Source organism: Vicugna pacos, chromosome 19, assembly GCF_048564905.1.
Source record: "Vicugna pacos chromosome 19, VicPac4, whole genome shotgun sequence".
In the NCBI taxonomy this organism is placed as follows: domain Eukaryota; kingdom Metazoa; phylum Chordata; class Mammalia; order Artiodactyla; family Camelidae; genus Vicugna; species Vicugna pacos.
The window spans coordinates 4,865,043-4,885,732 of record NC_133005.1 but is presented as its reverse complement, the minus strand read 5'-3'; the positions used below and the strand labels follow the sequence as shown (position 1 = coordinate 4,885,732).

General features: G+C 62.6%; 1 protein-coding gene across 2 annotated transcripts in view; it reads right to left on the bottom strand.

Moving 5' to 3' along the window:
- Positions 1 to 2,967: 2,967 nt before the first annotated feature.
- RRBP1 (ribosome binding protein 1) overlaps positions 2,968 to 20,690 on the bottom strand; it is a 61,302-nt gene continuing 43,579 nt past the window's right edge. The window contains exons 7-24 of one of the 2 annotated variants that reach the window (XM_072943730.1): positions 18,750 to 18,903; positions 16,911 to 17,049; positions 14,791 to 14,960; positions 14,629 to 14,663; positions 12,185 to 12,275; positions 11,596 to 11,688; positions 9,852 to 9,944; positions 9,688 to 9,768; positions 9,470 to 9,559; positions 8,841 to 8,933; positions 8,410 to 8,481; positions 7,876 to 7,971; positions 7,270 to 7,353; positions 5,751 to 5,858; positions 4,976 to 5,059; positions 4,598 to 4,696; positions 3,994 to 4,137; positions 2,968 to 3,520 (exon numbers count right to left, since the gene is read on the bottom strand). In XM_072943730.1, the coding sequence (XP_072799831.1) occupies positions 3,482 to 3,520; positions 3,994 to 4,137; positions 4,598 to 4,696; positions 4,976 to 5,059; positions 5,751 to 5,858; positions 7,270 to 7,353; positions 7,876 to 7,971; positions 8,410 to 8,481; positions 8,841 to 8,933; positions 9,470 to 9,559; positions 9,688 to 9,768; positions 9,852 to 9,944; positions 11,596 to 11,688; positions 12,185 to 12,275; positions 14,629 to 14,663; positions 14,791 to 14,960; positions 16,911 to 17,049; positions 18,750 to 18,903 (1,765 nt within the window). In that variant the 3' untranslated portion in view covers positions 2,968 to 3,481. The remainder of the gene's footprint in view (positions 3,521 to 3,993; positions 4,138 to 4,597; positions 4,697 to 4,975; positions 5,060 to 5,750; positions 5,859 to 7,269; positions 7,354 to 7,875; positions 7,972 to 8,409; positions 8,482 to 8,840; positions 8,934 to 9,469; positions 9,560 to 9,687; positions 9,769 to 9,851; positions 9,945 to 11,595; positions 11,689 to 12,184; positions 12,276 to 14,628; positions 14,664 to 14,790; positions 14,961 to 16,910; positions 17,050 to 18,749; positions 18,904 to 20,690) is intronic. The other variant, XM_072943731.1, reaches the window with a different exon arrangement.

Below are 20,690 nucleotides of genomic sequence, written 5' to 3'. Positions count from 1 at the left end.
TGGTGGCTGGGAGGAGGATGGTCCAGGAGCCTGGGTTTTGGTGGGAGGAGCTGTGTTTGGCCAGCCCGTGGGCTCCTTGGGTTCCCCCTGGGCCCAGCGGGGTGGCGGGGGGAGGGGAGGGGCTTACTGAGCCCACAGCCAGTGCCTTGGTAACCCACCCAGAGAGGTAAAGTAACTTGCCCAAGGTCACACAGCTCATGGGCTGCACAGCTGGGCAGCTTGGGTCTCGTTTTCTGGTCCTGAGCTGTTCCCGTCACACCCCTGGCGAGTTCACTTCTGACCTCTGGATTCTGAGCTAGGTTTTGTTGCGTGCCAGGGATGAGACCTGAATTGGAGAGGGAAGGAAAACACCACCGTCCTTTTGGGCTTTAAGTCGTTTTAGGCCCGAACCTGCAGGAAGCTCAGGGAGAAGGCATTTGTGGAGTGTCTAGCGGTTTCTAGAATCTTGAGTTTTCTGCCCTGCAGGCCGGGCATCCCGATGATTGTCCACTTTACTGAACAGCATGCAGAGGTGACCAGAGGAAACTAGTGCGGGAGGCCCCCGCCAGCTTTCTGGGTGGGGCTTCCAGGTCTGGAGGGGCTGTCAGTGGGCCATGTGACCCCAGAGTTTTAGGTCCACCCGGGGAGCCTCTGAAGGGAGGGGTTCAGCCTGGATCTCAGAACTCCCACAGCTCTGCTGTTGGTCCGAGATGCAGCAACTCTGAGCCCAGCCTGGGGGCTTTGAACTTCATTCCCAGGGACTACAAAAGCTGGTTCCTAGGTGCCGCTCCATTTGCAGGACCGGGAGCTGTGAAAGACCAGAAAGATGCGCCCGGCTCCCGGGGTGTCTGCACCGTTGCAGACACCACCACATTGTAGAGAAACCACAAGGGGCCTCTCAGTCTCTGATGCTGGACGCTGGCGAGGGTGGCTGCCTGCAGCTCTCTCCTTCCCCAGCCTGAGGGTGGAACCTGGCCCAGGAACAGCGAGGCCCATGGGCGCCCCCTGCCGGCGCAGGAGCTGCCACCGCTGAGCCTTGGGGCTGCTCAGCCCAGCCGGACAGGCGGGGAGGGCGGGCCTCAGAGCTTGAGCCGCAGGGGCCTCCAGGTCAGATCCGTGGGGCCTCCTGTGCTGCACCTGCCTTTGACCTCCTCCCCACAGGGGACACTGGGCCCCACCAGGTGGTCGAGGAGGGACCCAAAGGCAGCAGCTCAGGGTCTCTTGTACCTTTCTCTGGGGTCCCCCACCCGTATTCCTGTGCCTGCAGAGGGCTTCTCCCCAGCATGAGGGGTCTCAGTTCTACAGCCAGTGGGGCAAGGGGAGGGGAGCTCGCTGGAGATGCAGGCTCCCAGGCCGATGGTGGCCACTCTGATGCAGGAGTCCGGGCTCGGGGCATGGTGCCGGCCTGTTTCCCACCAGGAAACGGGGCCGCAAACCACTGACCATGCAGGAGGATGAGTTTTGGGCCCCACTCCACCGTGCACCGTGCAGGGCCCACCGGAGCACAGCGAGGCACAGCCCATCGCGACCACGCAAACCAGACCCTCCAGCCGCCGCCCCAGGCCTCCTGATGCCCTCCTGGGTGTTTGCTAGAGGCGGGGCTGCAGCCTCCCTGCCCTGTACCAGGTGGGCTACTCCCTGCTGTGGGGACTCCGCAAGTGTGGCTGCGTCAGGTGTGACGCGTCACTTCCTCCTGCTCAGTCTCCAGCCAGAAACCACGGCCTGGATCCCACATCCCGCGGGGGCCCCCTCCAGAGAAGAATGGTACTTCAGTGACCCCTGCTGCCTTCCCTGTCCAGACCTTTTATGCCCTTCGTAACCCAGCTCCTCAAGGCTTTCTTGCCCCGCCCCTGCCACCACCCCCAGCCCATCACAGGTCTGTGCCTCTGCACCACTGTCCCCTCAGCCTTGACCCTTCTTCCCTCCTGACAAACGTCTCTTCTGCTGAGCTCCAGCTCATGCTCACATCTCTGGGGAGCCTTCCCAGAATTCCCAGCACCCTGATCCCAACACAGCCACAACACACCAGTGCCACACAGTGTGTGTGGTCGGGCGGCCCATGGACCAAGTGGTCCCTGCAAGCCAGGGCCAGGTCTTGGTCACGCAGACCGAGGCCAGCACCGCCCGGCCCGCGGCAGCTGCTCACATGTGGGGCCGAAGGTGCCCGGAGGACACAGGGTGCTGCAGTCCCCCTCCCGTGACAAACCGCCCCGGGGAGGCGTCAGCCCCAGCAGCAGGGGGCATGGGCCGCACAGAGGTCCCGGGAGGTGGAGAACCTAACCCCAAGACCACCCTTCCCTGGGTGCTGCCCTCCCTCCTGTTTGGCCGCACCTGCCGTCGGGGTGCTTGTTGTCCCCCGGCTGAGTTCAGCCCCTCAGCCCCCAGCTCTCAGGAGTCTGAGTCTTGGGACTGAGCTGAAAGTAGACAGACTGGCTGGTGCTGCCCAGGGGCATCGGTCCGCTGATTCGCCTTCCCTGCTGGTGGTGCAACCACTCCTGCGACCCAACCTCTAAACCTGTCTTTTGCTTACACGCCAGGTTCCTCACAAAGACCCGAGCACACACCTGTTGACCAGTTTCTCTGGGGCCACCGAGCACAGTGGGTCTGATCTGAGGCTCACGGGAAGGTAAGGCAGCTGCCCCAGCCCTGGAGCAGCCCGCCTGAGGTGTGGACGTCTGCCTAGGTCCTGGCCAGAAGACAGAGGCCCCTTCGTTCGTTCCCGGAACTCACTTCACAGGACAGCCTCGGCCACCCACAGCCCCTTGGGGTGGGGGGTGCGGTCAGCGCATCCGGCCACCCCACCAGGTGTCACAGGCCCTGCTCCCTCATCCCGCCCAGTGGGTGCTAGGACCTGGGTGGCAGGACAGGGAAAGCAGTGGGACGAGGACCCGGAACCACACCCGTTCTCTCCCTGAGGGAGCCCCTGGTCCCTCATCCCTGCCCAGCACCAGGTGTGGGAGCCCCGCAGGAGACCAGACCAGACCGCAGTGCCGGGCGACATGTGGGTTTTAATGGATTTCACGTCTAGGAGGTCACATCAGTTCTGGTGTCAACTCCTTCCAGGGCTCAGGGCTGCTGCCTCACTGGGTTGTGACTCTCCAGTCTCGGCAGCCCACCCACCCACAAGACCGCCCACCGCCTGACCCCCGACCCCACAAGAGGCAAAACAATTGCACTGACTGACATACAGGTGCCCAGAGGTCCCGGCCTCCCCAGCACACACCCCGGGTCTGCCCCACAGCTGATGAGGGCTTTGGTGTCCGCTGGCCGGCGGTCCAGGGCTGGTCCTGGGGAATAGTGTTTATCAAATGTGACAAAGGTTCTCTTACAAACGGGGATCTGGAAGATCTGTTTCTGGTGCTGAGACACTGTCGTCTCTGACGGCATCTCAGATGCGAAGTCAGGCCCGGAGGACAACGCTGTGTCGGCTGGGTGGTTGACTTGTAGGAATGTGTAAGGCATTTTGGTAAGTGGAACAATAACTTCTTTTTCCGCAGGAGACTCAGACAGAGGTGCCCTCCTTTGAGCTGCCGCCATCCTCCTGTGGAAAAGGACAGAGGGAGGGAGAGGCTGGGGCCAAGGAGCCCAGGGGAGCACGCGCCCCAGCTCCGAGGGCCCTCCCGTCCCTGCAGGTTAACCCTCCTAAACCACCCCAACGCCTCCAGAGAAGGCCGGCCCAGCCCACCACGTCTGGAGTCCCAGCGAGGATTCGCTCCGGGGGCTGGAAGAGACGCCCGAGGGCTCGGCGGGAGCGGAGGACACAGAGGAGAGCGAGGGCCCCAGGTCCAGCTGAGGACCCGGTGGCACTGGCTCAGGGGCAGCGCGGGCCCAACGTGAGGACCTGGGCTGGCAGCGGGGGTCAGAGGCGTGCTTCCCACCCCGGGGCCGCAGAAGGCCAGGTGCGGGCCCCCACCGTGGGCAGCACGGCCGGGCTGCCCAACCCCCAGGCCTGGGTCGCGCTCCCCGGGAGTCCCAGGCGCCCTCCCCGCGCCGCGGGCAGGCCAGCGCACTCACTGCCTTGCCCAGCTGCTCCTGCAGCTTCTTCACGGTGTCCTTCTCCTTTGCCAGCTGCTCCTGGGTTGTCTTCAACAGCTCCTGTAGTTTGGTGGCAGCACGTCCCAGATCACTCGTCAGCTTCTTCTCTTTTTCTAGTCTCTCCTGTGGGGCAGAGGGTTGAAGGGGTCCAGCCTTTGCTGACGTGCAGCCGGAAGGCCACCTGGCCGTGCCCGTGCCCGTGGGCCCGACGCCGGGGGCCCTGAGGCCCTGAGGACGTGCCTCCTGGTCACAGGACGGCAGCGATGGCCCCAAGCAGGCAGCCCGTGAGCCGGTCAGGGCTGCGCCATCCACAGCGCTGCCAGGGTGCCGGGGATGCTCGGACGCGCACAGTTCCACACGGCGCCCTGGGGACGGGCAGCGGCGGCACACGCCTGCCAGGTGGCAAGGGTGACGGAGGGACTGAGCTCCACTTCCGCTTAAACAGCGGAGCTGACTAGTGGCTCCACGTGTGACACTGGAGACACCACCCTACTAGGCTCGACGCTGCACGAGGGGCTCCGAGGCTCCTCTCCCACCCTCCCCCCGGAGGGGCGGGGAGCCTGGGCAGGCGGCCCCCTCCTACCTTCAGCTGCGCAGCCTCCTCTGCTTCGGAGGACCCGAGGGGGCTGGTGTCGCGGAGCTTCTCCAGCTCCCCCTGCAGCCGACATGCCGAGTTCTGAGCCTTGGTGGAGAGAGGGCGGCGGGTCAGGGCGATTTGCCTCACGACCCTGACAAGCCTACTGGGGACGGGAGGGCACCCAGCACGATGGGACAACGGCTCGAGCCAACGGCCAGGACGAGCGGCCTGGACCGGACCCAGGCACACAGGAGGCAGGTGACCGATGGCGCAGATGCCCTCGGTGGCTCCAGACCCTCATCCTCCTGCCTGGGCCGCCCCACGCCCCTGGCATCCTGACCCACAGAAGGCCCGACACTCGATAGGACACGGGCAGGGCCTGACCTCCTCAAACTCAGCTGTGAGCTTCTGCCGTCGTGCCTGCTCGTCCTCCAGGAGGGCTTCTGTCCGCTCCAGCTGCGTTTTCAGCTGCGGGCAAACACACTATCGGAACCTGCTGCAGGATGCTCGTGGGCGCCCAGGGCTCCGGGTCAGGCTGAGACCGGAACCTCACCTTCCAGCCGCTCCCCGGGCTCCCCCAGCTCTTCCCTGCCTCTGTCTGGCGGTGGGAGTGCCCACAGCCAGACCACTGGGTCATCTCCAAAGCTCCCCGCTGGGGGAGGTAGTGCCCCAGCTCCCGGTACAGGGCTGGTGTGGGTGAGAAGGACGCTGGTGGGACCCCTACTAAACTCGGGCGCCTCTGATGGGACCCATGGGACAGACACCCCTCAGCCCCGCGTGCCGGGCCCCACTCAGTGTTCCCACGAGGCGGCCAGGCCACCGCTGTCCAGGCGCACTGGGCAGCAGCTACTTGGACCATGGGTCTGGAGAGCAAGTGCCCCGCTAGTGCTGCCCCAGCAAAGGCCACAGTGGAAGACGGACCCCCGAGCCCAGTCCCTCCCGAGCACGCTGTTAGGATGGCGCCCCAGCCCCTCCGCGCCCTGGCTGCTACTCTGGGGCTTCCAGAACCCGGGGTCGGGGCAGGAAGGCAGGCAGTGGACGCTGCCAGTAGCCGGGGCTTAGCAGAACAGAGGCTGCCGTCCTTGTGCTCCAACTGGGGCGGAGGGGCCCGCGAGAGTGGTTAGTGACCGACATCTGGGGGCGGGCTCACCACCCTAACCTCGACGGGGTCCTGCTCTGCTGGGGGGGCCTCTGGGGGGACAGCCGGGGACCCGGCTACATCACCATCCTCTACGTGGCTCTTCATCTCACTCAACTGCTGCCTGACCTGAAACAGGGAGGGGTGGGTTGTGCAAATACACAGCTGGATGCCGGCACTCACGCACGGCCCCCCAGGAGGACCGCAGGCGTTCTCAGCAGCTGAAGCCCCCACGGGGGACCTGGGTTGATAACAGTGACCTGTGTCAGGCTCCCATACGGGTTCACTGGGGCAGGAGGGCCAGTGCCACAACCCCTCACCTGAGCCAAACTGAGGCCTAGGGAGCATGTGGTGCTCTGCTCCAAGGCCAGCCGGCATGGAGCCCTCCCCAGGGAGCCAGGGACCCCTGAGGGATGCAGCACACACAGAGCTAAGGAAGCCGAAGGGAGGAGAGGCGGCCGGCAGGCTCAGCACGGACAACACGGCCCACGCCCCACACCCCTTCTAGACACAGTCACTGTTCAGGGTCCTCCCGGAGTCTAGAGAAGATGCTGGGCGAAGCCTCTCATCTAGTAAGGTCCCCCAACCCTGGGCTCCATCGCTGGTGGCCCCTGAGCCCCCAGACCAAATTTGAAGGGGCAGCACTGTCACCCACGAAGCTTGGGTAAAGGTTCTGGGCAGGGCTCTGGGTGGGCCCTTGGCACAAGTGTGTGGGGCCTGCCCCCCGACCTCCTTCCCTCCTGCCAACGGCCCTGAAAGTGATCGCCAAACTGCACAGGCCAGCGACGACCGGAAGCTCTGGGGCCCGGACCCAGTGTGGACAACAGCTTTGGAGAGTGGCCCTCGGACTCAGCCAGAGTGTGTGCCCAACGCAGGGCCTGCTCAGCGGAGGCGGCTGTGGGACCGCCAGCCCCAAACACCACACCTTCGTCTCCTCTCAGAAAACCAGACGCTTAAGTTCGGATCCAAAATCTCCCAATGTCTACATGTTAACCAATTCAAGGTTTTTAAAAAGCCTGTGCAGATCACGCAGCACGTGTCCGTGGCCTCACAGGCTGCTGCTTGCGGCCCAGCCCGAGCTGGGACTGGGACTGGGGAGGTCCCTCTCCTGTCAGGCTGGGCTGACCTTGTCAAAGAGCGGGGACCAGGATCACATGTCAAGGCTGAAAACCAGGAGAACCAGAGGCCCCTGCGCAGCTGGGGGACATCCGTACCTGCCCGCCCGCAGGCTTGACTGGACTGGGTGGGTCTAAGCCACTGCTGGGAGAGAAAGGACCCCAGTCCCACCAAGGGCCACAGGGTGGGGGGACCCCCAGCTCCCGGACCAGAGGCTGGGCTGCCCTAGGGGCTGGGAAGCAGAAGTGGGCACCGTGGTCCCGGCAGACTCGGGCCCAGCTTGGACCATTGAAATAATGGGCAAGGAGCCTGCTCAGCAGCCTGGCCCCAGCCCTGAAGCGCGGACCCCCTCCACACAGCTGGCACGTGCACCCCACACACACCTGACCCCGCGTCACACGCCCGCCACACCGAGTTCACTCACCAGGGCAAGCTCACTGCTTTGTTTCTGGGCTTCACTCTTGGCTGCGTCCAGTTGAGACTGAGATTCTAATAGAAGTTGCCTCAACTTGGACAGAGAACAGACCCCGGTGATGGGGGGAAAGGAGAGAGAAAGTCAGTTCCTTTGAGTCAGCAACTCAGCACCCCATCTTGTCCCCAGTGCCCGAGGACATGGTGGGGCGGTGCCGGGGGTGGAGCATCTGCTCTGAGGAGCCGGGAGGCCCGAGCGCAGTACACGACTATTTCCGGCCCTTGCAAATGTTTACAGACCATCCTCTGCTAAATGAGGCCAAAAGTTTTAGATCAAACCAGAAGGGAGGGAGCTGGTTTGCTCCTTCTGCTTCCAAAGTCAGGAAACTCTGTCAGGTTTAAATGTGGACACCAGAGAGGGTGTCCCCACACCAGGTAGAGAATCCTGCTGCCAGGCTGACCTGGCTTCACCCCTGTCCGGTCCCCAGGGCGGCCTTTCTGCCACCTGCCCTGTGACACACTCATCAGCTGGTGGTCCCAGGCCTAAGGCACAAGCTCTCTGAGCAGGCTGCTGAGGAGAGGCCCCTCCAGGCCGGCCTGACGCGGCCGGGAGACTCACCCCCGCCACCTCCTGGGCGTAGCTCTGGCACTCGGCGCTGGCGGCCGCCATGTGCTTCTCCAGCTCGGCCTCTAGGTGTGAGGTGCGCTCCTTCACCTGGACACACGTGCACACACAAAGTGTCAGAGGCTCCAGCCACGCAGCAGGCGGGCCAGAGCCACAGGACGGGGAGACAGACCGACAAGGCAGGCTGGCCCTGGGATAAGGGCTGAGAGGAGGCCTCGCCTCTCCTGGGCCAACAGAGGCCAGGCGGGCGTGAGCCCGGGCACCCCGACCCCAGCACCAGGTTTCCCTGTGAGGTGGGCAAAGGGGACCGGCTCCAAGGCCTGATGGGGGCGCCAGGCAGCCCCGCTTCACCAGGGCTGGGCCTGCCACCTCCCACCACCCCAAGATCGTAAGGCTCATTAAGAAAAAGCTGGGCTGAGAGATCCAGAAGCTTCTCTAAGATACGTGGTCCTCGAGGGACAACGACTGAAGGAGCCTCTGGGGTGACCTCTGGGACAGGAGAGCCCCTCTGAACAGAGCCCCATGTACCTGATCTGAACTTTCGAGTTCTCCTTTCAGCTTCTCGACAATCTCTTCAAGATGTTTCACTGTGACCCGTGACTACAAAGCAAAGGGACAGCCACTAAAGACAAGCGGTGGTGGGGCGGGGCTGTCCCCAGACGCGGCACCATGTGTCCTAATGGACTGTCCTGAGGCCGAGCAGCCCAGGCCCCCCTCTCAGGAAGCCCAGGGGTGCCCACAGCCCCCAGGTGTGACCAGCAGCCTCCTCCTGGCATTCTGCAGTCACACTTCGTGTGATGTTACCAAAACCCAGCAGACATGATCCCCAAGTCACCCAGATAATTCCATCAGTGTTCCTGTGGATTTGATGGAATTCCAACCCAGCCGCCTGACTAGAGTGAGTTAAGTTTGGATTCCCAGGGAAGGTGGGCCCTGGGGGACGCAGGGGCCGGCCGTACCTTCTGGAGCTCCTCCTCCGTGGCGCTCACCCGGGCCTTCCACACCTGCTCCTCCTCCTCCACGCTCTTCTGCAGGTCCTTGAGCATGCCCTCCTGCAGGACGTGGGCACTGAGCGGGGCCTTCCAGGGTCCCCTACACTGTCCCCTCCTGCCCCCAAGGCTCCCACCGGGGACCACCTGGCTGCAATGCGGCTCCGCCCAGATCCCAATCCAGGGAGGAGGGTGGGCAGTCCTGCAGCAGGGCCCACTGGCTAGTGTGCAAAGAAGGCCACGAGGACTCTCATCTCTGATGGGTTTGCCACCAGCACTGGCCTCGAGGTCCCAGGAAAGGCGCACAGGACGGGGTGGTCAGAGCTGGAGGGCTGGACCGAGCATGGCTCTCAGAGCCACAGGAAAGTGGCTTTGAGCTGGTGTCGGCCACACACTCACCTCTCCCTTCCCCAGACTGCTGCCACCGAGGCTGTCCACTACCCCGACCTCTAACCTGAGCACCTGACTCACCCCTTTTACGACTCAGCCAAAGAGAGGGGCCCAGAGAGGGGCAGAGAGACAGCGTTCCAGCCCACGGCCTCTCCCCACTGGCCTCCCGCCTTCAGCCCCGGGGAGCCCTGCGTCCCCGCCCGCCTCACCGTCTCGGCCAGGATGGTGCGGTACTGGTCACACTCGGCCTGCAGGCTGCTCTGCGTCTCCTCCGCCTCCCTGAGCTTGGAGGCCAGGTCCTAAGGGCAGAGGGCAGAACAGGGAGCTGGTGAGCCAAACCCAAGGGATTCTCCCGGCTGCTGGCTGACTGGCTCCAGGTACCCTCCGTCCCGGGGACCAGGGAGGGCGCCTGTGGCCCCGCACTCACCAAGGGCTCTGGGTTCGCTGGCGGTGGTTTCAGCAGCTCAGGGCCTTTCTCTTTGAGCTCCTGCAGCCATTCGGCATAATTCTGCACAGAAATGTTTCGGGTTGGGCCCGGATGTTCCCCATGTGCAGTGCAATGGGGCCCCCGGGAGCTGCCTCCCCTCCTACCTGGTGGGCCGAGTTGGAAAGCGCCGGGAGCAGGGCCAGCAGGGCCTCCTTGGTCTGGGCCTCGGTCAGGCTGAGCTGCTTCTCTGACTCCTCCTGGAGGAAGGGTGGGGGTCAGCATGGAGCTTAGGGCAACTCCAGGGGTGTTTATCTCAGAAAGCCATCCTCAGCTCTTCAGCAGAGGGTCAAGAATTGGAGACCAGTGATGGCTCCATGTAGCCACTGGGCGGGTGGGCGGAGGTGGTAATCTCAGCAGCCAAGTTCTGGCCAGCCCAGCCCAGGCCGGGTCAACTTTAAACACACTGAGCTCTAAGGAAGAGGATGGAGGGCTGGCCCTCATGCCGGGTGCGGGTGCCAAGTGTGTGCACATGGAGGCGGGCAGAGAAGAGGTGCGTCTCCCAGCGGCCACGAGTCAGAAGCTTCTGCAACCCTGGGGAGGGAGGACCTGTGCTCCCACAGAGGCCGTGATCTTCGTGGGGTGGCCTGTCCAGTGCCACGTGCTGCAGCCACGCCAGCCAGAGCCCCATCCGTCCTCTGTGCTGCTCCCATTCAAAGCGAGGAGGAGCCGAAGGAGGAGGGAAGGGGCTAGAAGGCAAAGCCGAGGGCAGCAGCGTCCCTGGGAACAGATAACCCTCTCCCTACACCCTAGGCGGTGGCTGCAGGAGATTCCTGGCTGAAGTCCTATCTGATAACCTGTCCCCAGCAGGCTGAACCTGCCGCGGCCCCTCACAGCCCGAGACCCCAGGGGGGCACTAGGAACTCCGACTGGGTCAGAGCCAGGAGCCATGCTCTGGAATGTGCCTATGGGGGACGGCTGACAAACGGACGCCCAGCCTGACCTCAGCACCCATGTTATCTGGCTCAAGTCTCGAGCTGATGCCCAGCGACCCACAGACGATGCCTATGGCCTGTCGTGGGCCACTGACCTTGTGATCACCACTCAGGCGCCCCATCCCGAGAGTCCGAGGCAAGAGCTAGACGAGCAGAGGCCAGCTCCTGTCTTTATCTGGCTGAGTGACCGCGAGCATGTCAGGTGACACCTCTGGTCATAGCTTCTGCATATGCCATGGAAAGGCCAGGCGGGTGCCCAGGTCGCTTCTGGGGAGTCTAAGTACAGCTCCACTGCAGACCCAAGGCCAGCACCCCCTCTGCCTCTCTGGGGAACTCATCTGACACAACCCCAGGCTTCCTGGGAGGCTAGTGAAAATCCCTGCAAAGCTCACGGTAACAGGACAGACATCCCCCTGCACTGGGGGGGGGGGGCAGGGCAGGGCAGGACAGGGCAGGACTGGCCCCGGGCACCTTTCATCAGGATGGAAACGTGTGGTGAAAGGGGCTGCGAGGTCCTGCCTGCTGCCACTGCTGCCCACGTTCCGGCCGGGGCCCCAGAGGCTTCGTGGGGGCCCCAGACACCCCCGACCTGAGCCTAAGTGCTTGCTGCTCAAGGCTGTCCTTCCCCTAAGGCTCAATCAGAAAACCTCCTGGGCCTGAGAAAGCAGCACACCGTTCAGACGAAATATCAGGGGAGAAAACTAACATGAAGACAGTCCAGGCAGACGGACCAACCAGAGCCCACTGAAGGCAGCGCCGCAGTGGGCTCGGGCCCAGCTGGTAAAAAGCAGACAAGGGCTCACTGTTCCCCTTCCCCTTAAGAACTGGGATGGGGGAGGGAGGGGGCGGAGGACACAGGAGGACGTGGGAGCCCTGGCCCTGGCGGGGATCTCCGAGGCTCCAGGCGGGTGCTGACCTTGGCCTGGGTCAGGGAGCGCAGCTTCTCCTCGCAGACCCTTTCAGCCGAGGCCAGAGCCTCCATTGCCTTCCAGTTCTTCTCGCGGAGGTCCTGGGGGAGATGAGGAGACGATCAGCAGCCAGACAGGGCCGACCAGTCTCAGCAGCCTGGAAAGCCCTCTCCAACCCAGGTCTGGACCCCACAGGCCACATCCACTCAGCCTCCCCGGGGGGCCCTGGCACCTTTCAGGGAGATTTGTCTGGAGGAGGAGGGGGAGGGTCACCCGGCTCCTCAGAGAGATGAGGGTCCTAACGGCCAGCTCTGGCCCCTCTGGGCTCTGGTCCAGCCACACACAGGTGGGGGCTTCCAGGGAAGAGTCGAGGGGCAGCCGGCAAGCCCAGGCAGGCAGCCCAGGGAAAGGATGGAGCCAACTCCTGGGCACCCTCTGGAGAGGAGGGGTCTCCAACACCACCCCCCTTCTCCTGATGCCAGGTGACCACGGGATCAGCTGACCCAGGGGGAGTCAGGACTCAAGGAGGACAGTGCTCGTCATCCCCACAGGAGCCCCTTCCCTGTTCCCACATATACAGGAGGCCCTGACACTCACGTTGTTCTTCACTTTCTGCTGCTCGACCGCCTCCTTGAGCTCGGTGGCCTCCTTCTCCAGACACCACAGCTGGGACTCCAGCTCCATGAGGCTGACAGGAGACAGTGGCATGACCACTGGGCTCCGAGGGCCTGTGGTCCCCACAGGTGCTATTTTGGAGGCCCTTCCTCTGCCCAGGCACCCAGAAGCACCCATGAGGCCAAGCCACTCAGTCACCTTCTCAACCCCCTCGCAGGATACGAGTCTCAGGGGAGACCAAGCAGCCACCCCGGCCCCTCCTCTGAGGGCACAGGCCTCAGGGACCACCAGGCTGTGGGGACAGCAGAGCCAGAGCAGCCACCCCAGCCAGTGCAGGGATGGGTCCCAGCCAGTCAGTGTTTCGGGATGCCTTCCCTTCTGGTGAACTGAGCCCAGCTGCCGGGTCCTGCTCGGCCCACAGCATGTGTCGGTGGGCCCTTCCCTGCGGCCGCACCTGCCCTCAAAAGGCCTTCTCGGAGGACACGTGGCTTGAGGCCCCCAGGGCACCGTCATCCACACACCCACTGGGTACACCCAGCTCTGGGCAGCTCCCGACAGGCCCCAGGTCCCCGCTGGGGACAGCAGGACTGTCCTTTGTCCAGAACCTAACCCCGCTGAGACCCAAAGGCTTCCCCTCAGCCTGTGCCCGGGCTCCAAGGAATCAGCCTGGGAGGCCCCCGGGCAAGACACGGTCCCACCTTTCCACACCTCTCTCCAGACTCAAGGCCCAGCAGGCTTTGCCCACCCCCTCATCCAGAAGGTGGGAGAGCGACACCACAACTGCATTGGCTGTTCTGAGGAACAGGCTTCAAACAGACTCTTAAATATGTCACCTTCTGTGTTAAGATTTAGAACAGGGCAATCCCCAGGGACACATGAAATCTGAAGTCCAGAAGCCATTATGACCAAACAACTCCAGCATGGGCTGTGCGAGCTGTCCCGACACCCGCCACAGCACCACCTCACTTTTATTCTAAATACAGCTTGCATCTGGCCTTGCAAACGGTTGTTGACTTCTTGGATGTTGGTTTCAGGCCACAGAACTTGACCCCACCCTCGAAGCTCCACTGGGACCCCTCTCAGTTTCTCCCTCAAGCTGCCCACGTCGTGCAGCCGCCAGCCTCTGCAAACCCCTGCAGGAGCATCCACAAAGGCACAGGGCCCTGAGGAAGAGGACACAGCAGGCCAGTGGCAAGGACACTGCCCCCCTTGGTTGACCATCACCCCCTTGGTGGCCACTGCCCAAGTTCCAGAACGTCTGGGGCCAGATTACTCATCTCCAGCCTACAACAAGCCAGTCTGGCCTAGACGCAACTTTCAGATAAACAGTCTGAGGAGGAAATTTTTAAAACCCCTAATTTCTGCCAAAGACATCTGTATGATACAAAAAAACTAGAATCAGCCTGATCTGCACATGACTTAAGTACCTAGTAATCAGCTGTGTGGTCCAAGAATCTGATCTTAAAACACAAGAGGAAAAACCTAAACAAACACAGCCTTCTACCCCCACAAATAACCCGAGAAACAAAGTTTTCCCAAGCTTTCTGGAAAGGCATATGGAGAGGGTTTGCTTTCGAGTCTCCTGCAAGGCACTCTGGGGCCTCTGAGAATCTGATTTCCTTCCCCAGCCCCCAAACCTGAGCCTGAGGCCAGAGATCATGGGCCGTGGCCTGGGGAGGCACCCGGGAGGTGACTCACTGGTGGCAGCAGCCAGAACAAGGGAACCCTGTCAGTGGACGGCCCAGGACACAACCGACCACCTGCACATCTCACCTCATGTGGCTGCCCCATGGACCCCTGGCCACGGCAGCCAGGACCACCCCAAGCCTGTGGGCATCTGCTGAGGGACACACACGCTGGAGGTGACGGTGCCCAGGACTCTAGCACCCAAGCCTGAGGCGCCCTGAGGCACCCTACCCAGCTGTGGGCTCCAGTCTCAGCAACGGCAAATGCACAGTCCAAGCAACCACCAAGCCTGGGGCTGGGCCGCTGAAGTCACCTCCCACCACCCCTGCAAACTGATCGGCTCTGAACGGCATCACATCCCAATCTGTGCAAAGAGCCCGCGTAACCTCCCAGCTTCTCCATTCTGGGTGTGCAACCACTTTCCTGTTTGAATTATGACCTCAGTCCCCAAAATCCGTCACCTTGTAGACCTAGAGAGAACTCCCTGACCACCAGTCCTTCCCGTGGAGATAAGGATGGACGGATGGATGGACAGGCAGCAGGAGGCCTGTCCCCTGCCGCCAAGACGCCAGCCATTCCTCAGGCAGCCAAGCTCCTCAGAGGCAGGGAGCTCTTTGCAAGGCTTCTTTCCTGCCCAGCCTGCCCTGGTCCTCGAGGTGACTGGAGGGACGGGGAAAGGCAGGGCCTGCTCCCCAGGGGTCCCAGGCCCGTGCCCAGGCTGCAGTCCTGCCTCCTCTTACCGGGCCTGCTGCTGGTCGGCTTCCGCTCGGCTGGCCTGGAACAAGAGACAGAGAGCCCCATGGTCACCACGAGACGCACCTAGCGCAGCAGGTCGTCAGGGCAGAGCCCCTGCACAGCGAGGGGGACCCTAAGGCGCTCTCCCTCCCCTCCCGACGGCAGACCTGGGCATCCTGGGCCTGGCCGGCCTCCAGCAGAGCCTCGATGGAGCAGATCCTCTCCGCGAGCTGCACGTTCTCGGCCTTGGCCTCGTCGAGCTGCCCGTGCAGGCCGCGCAGCTCCTCGCGCTGGCTCCTCACCTCCGCCTCCGCGGACTGCAGTTTGCTGTGCAGCTCTGGGGGGAAGGGGCGGCGAGCGGGTCGGGGCGGGGAAGGCCAGGAGGGACACCCCCACGCTGCCGCAGCCCACGCCCCGCCCGCGCTGTGCGCTCCCGACCCCGGGGCGTCTTATCAGCTGGTGGAGAAAGTGATGCCCTGGCTTCTTCTCAAGGACTCACTCGGGGAGAAGGGGACGCCCTCAGACCACTCGGGAAAACGACGGAAAGAAACCTACACAGGTTCCAGGTGCACTTTCTAAAACCTTGTCCTCCAGGTCAGCTGGCGTTAGCCGAGACTGGGGGCAGAGGGCTTCTCGGCATGTCCTTCCCCCTCGGTGACCTTCGCTGCTAAATCCCATGGCTCTGAATGTCACCACGTGTCTGTGACTCCACACAGTCCCCAAGCCCTGGCTCGGCCGGCAGCCACTTCCAAACAGAGCTCTGCCGAGGCCGCTCACACCCAGCACTGCGGCCGCCACGTCTCCTGGTCGTCTCCCACTCTGCCCCAATCTCTAACCCACCTTCCAGGCCTGTGAAGTCAACAGCCATCGTCTGCCAGGTCCTCACCAGCGCCTCTGTGGCTGCCTGGGCCCAGCCCTGCTGCCTCTGGCCTGAATGACCACGAGAGCCCCATCCCTGGTCCCCAGGCCACCCCTGCCCCTCAGTCCTTTCTCCACCCAGCGCCAGAGCAGCTGCAAGTGCAAATGGGATCATAGCATCCCTCTGCCCAAGCCCCGGCCCTCTCATCACTGCACACAGCGCCCAAACTCTTCACAAGAGGCCCACCCGGCCCTGCCCATCTGGCCCCACACTAGCCTCCGCCTTCTTCCCCTCGTTGACCTTCTGTGTCTGTTTCTTGCACAGGCCAAGTTCAAGTTCCTCCCTATTCTCAGGGGCTCCATGCTGGCCACTTCTGCCCTTTCTGTTCTTTGTGAGGCCAGCCCCTTCCCATCACCCAGACCTTGTCTGAAACATCCCTTTCTCAGCAGGGAGGTCTCCCCTGACCACCCAATCTAAAGCCACACCTGGCCCATTATAGCAGGAGGCAGCAGACCAGGCCCGTGGGCCACTGCTGGCCCACCACCCATGTTTGTAAATAAAGTTTTATTGGCACACAGCCAGGCCTGTCTGTCCGTCTGCTGTCCAGGGCTGCTTCTGGACTGGGGCAGCACAGCTGAGCAGTTGTGACAAACACCATCTGGCCTACAAAGCCAAAAGTGTTTACTACCTGGTCCTTCACACACCCTGCTTGCCGTCTCTAGGACCTGCTCTGGCGACATCAGCTACCTGAAGTCTGTCGAGCACAGGGCTGTTGAGCTGGTCGATGCGGACCGTCCACTGACTGTGCCATCTATCTGTTCAGCTAGAGCATGGCCCTGACCCCGCTCAGCCCCTCCCAGTTGCTCTGGAAATACTGTTAAGCAAGTGACGGTGGAGCTGTCACTGACACCGTGCACCCTACTGCTCCAGGGGCCCTCAGTGGCCTGGACTTCGCCACCCCTCCTGATTGGGAGGATGACCTGTGAACACAGGTGATCAATAGGCCCACCTTCTAAATCTGGCCTCCTGGCTGACTTAGCTGGAAGAGCCAGAGAGGGCCAGGAGTCAGCCCGGAAGGCAGCGACTGCTCAGGAGCGCCTGGGCTCCAGGTGGGGCCCACAGCAGGCGAGGTGCAAGGTGGCAGCACCTTTCACCCCCACCTCCCTCCCCGGGTCCGCCTCACAGGCTCCGCCCCTCACCCCACCTCCAGCCCTCAGGCTCCACCCCAACGTCCAGTCCTCCTGACCCCAGGCCTGACCCTGCACACCTCCAGCTTGTCCTCCGACGGGGTGCGGTCCCTGCCTGGCCGACTTCCTCGAGGGCAGAGCCAGGGATTCCCAAGCTTCCCTCGCTCGCCCCCAGGCTGGCCCGTCTAGGGGTGCTGGCCGGCTCTAGGGGTACTGGCCCCGGCCTGGATGCTGCCCTCACCAGCCATCTGCTGCTGCTGCTCCTGGGCCTTCTCGGCGTCCGCCCGGAGGCTGGCGTGGCTGGTCTGCGAGCGGCAGAGCTCTCGGCTGACCTCGTCCAGGCGCTTCTGCAAGGCCTCCTCACTCTCCTTGTGAGACGCCTGGTGACAGGGCAGCGGGAAGAGGGCCGTGAGGATGCAGGCGGGAAGCTGGACCCTCAGCCAGCTCGGCGGTTGAGCCCGACAGAGAGCTCCTCACACCTGCCAGCCTGCACTGACAACGTTTACAAACCCCCTGGATTTCTCAGGCCAACTGACTAGAAAAAGCCCGGAGGCCGTATCCGCCTGACCCCTGAAGAGTGGGATCCAGGGGAAGGAGCCTCAGGTGCAGGAAGGAAAAGACCCACTTCACTGCGGCGCAGGGAGAGGCTTCCTACAACCTAACCCTCCAGCCTGACCTGGGGGTTCCCCAGATGGATCTGTTACAGGTCACAGTTACTGGGCATTTCTGGGGAGACTGAGGCTCACTGTCAACACCACGGGGGCCAACGAGGCAGCCGCACGCCCCCGCCTCCCCCACCACTCGCGGTCAGCCGTGCCCAGAACCTCTGGCGTCAGAGGGAAAGAACGGACTCTGTGTGGCCGAGGACCCCGAGACCTGGAGGGCAGGAGGTGCTCAGTCTGGGCCTTACTGGTGGGAGCCAGGCCCAGGCCAGGCCCTTAGGAATCTCACATGTGGTGGAGATACCTGGGCACCGGAGTGGACGTTCCAGCCCAGCGGCACCAGAACCACGTGAGAGCCTTTAGCTCCATCACAGCCACGCCGCCCCCAGCGGTCCTGAACTCACTGGTCTGGCTGGTCCTACTTTACATGAAAATCAGTAAACACCAAGTTATCCATCTCAATTCCACCCAAACGACCCAAACTTTACCTGTTCCTTTTCTCTTTTAGTCCCTTGCACACAAACGTCAGTTTGACAGTTTCCTGTTTGTCATTCTAGTCCCTTCCATAAAACAGCCCCACTGCCCCACATGCAGAAGCCTAGCTTCAGAGACTGAGCAGGAACCAGGCACACAGCCTTGCGGGTCTCCAGGATTTCCTTGTTCTCCAGAAAATTTCAAGCACAGCAGGTGTGACATCAAGGCCCCCCACAGACATGACAACTGCCCCACGCCTGTGCACCCTGCCCTGAAACAGGCCAGCTGGGGAAGCAGAACCCGTCAGGCCAGTGGACAGCAGGGCCGCTAGGCTCAGGGCCACGTGGGATTTGCCCAGTGCACTTCGGGGTGGGCAGGGGGTGGGGCACAACAGTCCTCCCCCTGGAGAACAGACATCCTCCTGGGAAAACACGAGCTTCCAGGCCACATCCAGAGGCCGAGAAGGAAGAACACTCTGGCCCTGAAGCCGGAGGCTGTGTGAGCGTGCCTGGAGCCGCACGCTGCAGGTGGGGGGAGGGGGGGAGGCTGACACTGCTCTGGGGATCCCCAGGGCTCACACCCTGGCTCTGTGTGAACCTAAGGGAGCTGCTTAACTCTGGGCCTTAGATTTCCTACTGAATAAATCACAGATAACAACAGTACCTCCTCGTGAGGTTACAATGAGAATTAACTAAGTTAATGCTTATGTGAAGTTTACAACGAGCAGCACGTAAAAAGCACCCACTCAGTGGCACCCAGCCATCACTACTAACAAGGCCAAGGTGTGCGTTCCAGCCCCAGCCCTGCCCGAGTCTCCGGCCGGCACAGACACAGCCGGGAAGGGATGAGCCAGTGCAGCCGGCCAAGCCCTGGCCTGCCGGCTGCGCAGAGGGGCTTGGTGGGCGGGATGCTCGGGCACCGAGGTGGCTGCCACCCCGACCCACCTGCAGCTGAAGGATCTGCTTCTCGAAGGCGGCTGCCTTGGCCTCCAGAGCTTTCCGCTGCTGCTCCTCCTGCCGAGCGGCCTCCGACTTCTCCATCAGCTCCTTGCTGACCTTGCCGAGCTCCTGCCGGAGCTTCGCCAGCTCTGCATTCTGCCTGCAAGACAGTCACCAACCCCTGACTGACGGTCGAAAGAGGGTTCAAGTCAGCTCTCGGGGGCCCTGAGAGTTGCCTTGGACAATGGGGACGGCGCTCTGAGCCTTTCCTCCAGGGCACCTGCTCTTTCTTAAGCAGTTTCCCACGTCTTGGAGCCATTTCCAAAGTCCCTCTAGGTCATCAGCCATGTGAGATGTGATGTGTTTCATTGAAGATGCTGTTTTAGAAGCACGGCAGTGGAACAGCGAGCAAGGGCAAAGAGCAAAATGTGCATTAAAGCAGCCCATAGAGCCCATCCAGAGACAGCTGATTCCTCATTGCTGACCTGGGCCCAAATGAGCCCTGAGACGCGGCTGACCTGCCTCACTGCCCTGCAGGGCCAGGGGCAGCGGCCCACTCGGGTCCGTGCACCAGACTTACTGGCCAGTTGGACCACGGCCGGGCCGAGGAGGCCACTCGAAGCAGGAGGCTGCTGCATTTAGTGAAACACACCCCTCAACACTGCCCTAAAGCTGGGTCTCCAGACGGCAGAGGAAGTGCTGGAATGACAGAAGGAAACTTGATTGACAGGAAAAGGGGGCAGCCTTTTCCAGGGTGTGGAGGTCCCCAGCATGCTGGCCTCCTTCACTAGCACAAAAGACACCTCGTCAAGGCAGGACTGACTGTCCAGACAAGATGAAGGGGACAGACAAGGCTGTCCATAACCCGAGGAGGCAGGAAACCTGGCGAAGACCAGCTCTGCTCTGCGGGTTCATCACCTGCACAGGGGAGGCTGCCCCAAAGCCCTCTGCAGGGCTGCACACGCCAAGATTCAAGACTGGAGGGCTCACACCAGAGCCGGACTCCACACCCTGGGGTGGGGGTGGGAGGCTGGCTGGGAGGCCCCGAGGGACTAACGTGAAGCTCGGGGGGGGGGCCCTGGGGACACCTGTCCTACACGGCAGAGCTTCCACAGACGGACGGCGTCAGCCACCACCCTCTCAGTGACAGGTCTCCGGGCATCAGAGCTGTCCCCAGGCTGGAGGATGCAGCAGATCCTCCACGAGAAGGAAGTCAGAGTGTCCCTCTGTCCCCACGGTCACCTGCTGCTGTGACTGCTGAGGAAACCCAGCCGCAAACCACCAAGTTGCCAACCAGCCAGGATGGAGGTGAAGACAGGGACCTCCCAGCAGAAGGGACCAGCCGGGTGAGGGTGGCCTCAGCGGTCTGGGGGGCACACGTGTCCCTCCCAGTGCTGCGCGTGGGCAACACCCTCCCCACCTCCCAGGGTGCCTGTCCTTGCTGCTCCTGTCAATCTCCTCCAGGACGAAGAGGACGTTCCAGGGATGATGAGAACCCCAGAAAGTCCCTTCGGGACACCCCAGGCCAAGAGAAGGCAAAGAAATGTGAATCAAGAGAAAACGCAGTGGGGCTTCCTCTGGGCCGGCCTACTGACCGGTGACGCTCAAAGCAGGGACTTAAAACAAAGTGTCCTGTAAACAGGGGCCCCGCCTGCTCGCAGACACTCCCGAGCTCCTCAGCAGAAACGCTGAGAGCGAGCCCCGTTACCACAGCACGGTGGCGGCAGGGGGGCCCTCCCACACAGGCGACTCCACCAGCAGGTGTCAAGGCGCTCAGGCCCACGACAGGCCCCTACACCACCCCAGGCTCTGATCCTGGACCGTCAGCTTGGCTTTGATACTCTGGGCCCAAACCAGGAGTTTTTAAAAGCTTCATGTCTAAATACTGTAAAGGTAGACATGAAAAAAATACCTGCTCTCCCAGGAAAGCAAGATGCTGACAGCATC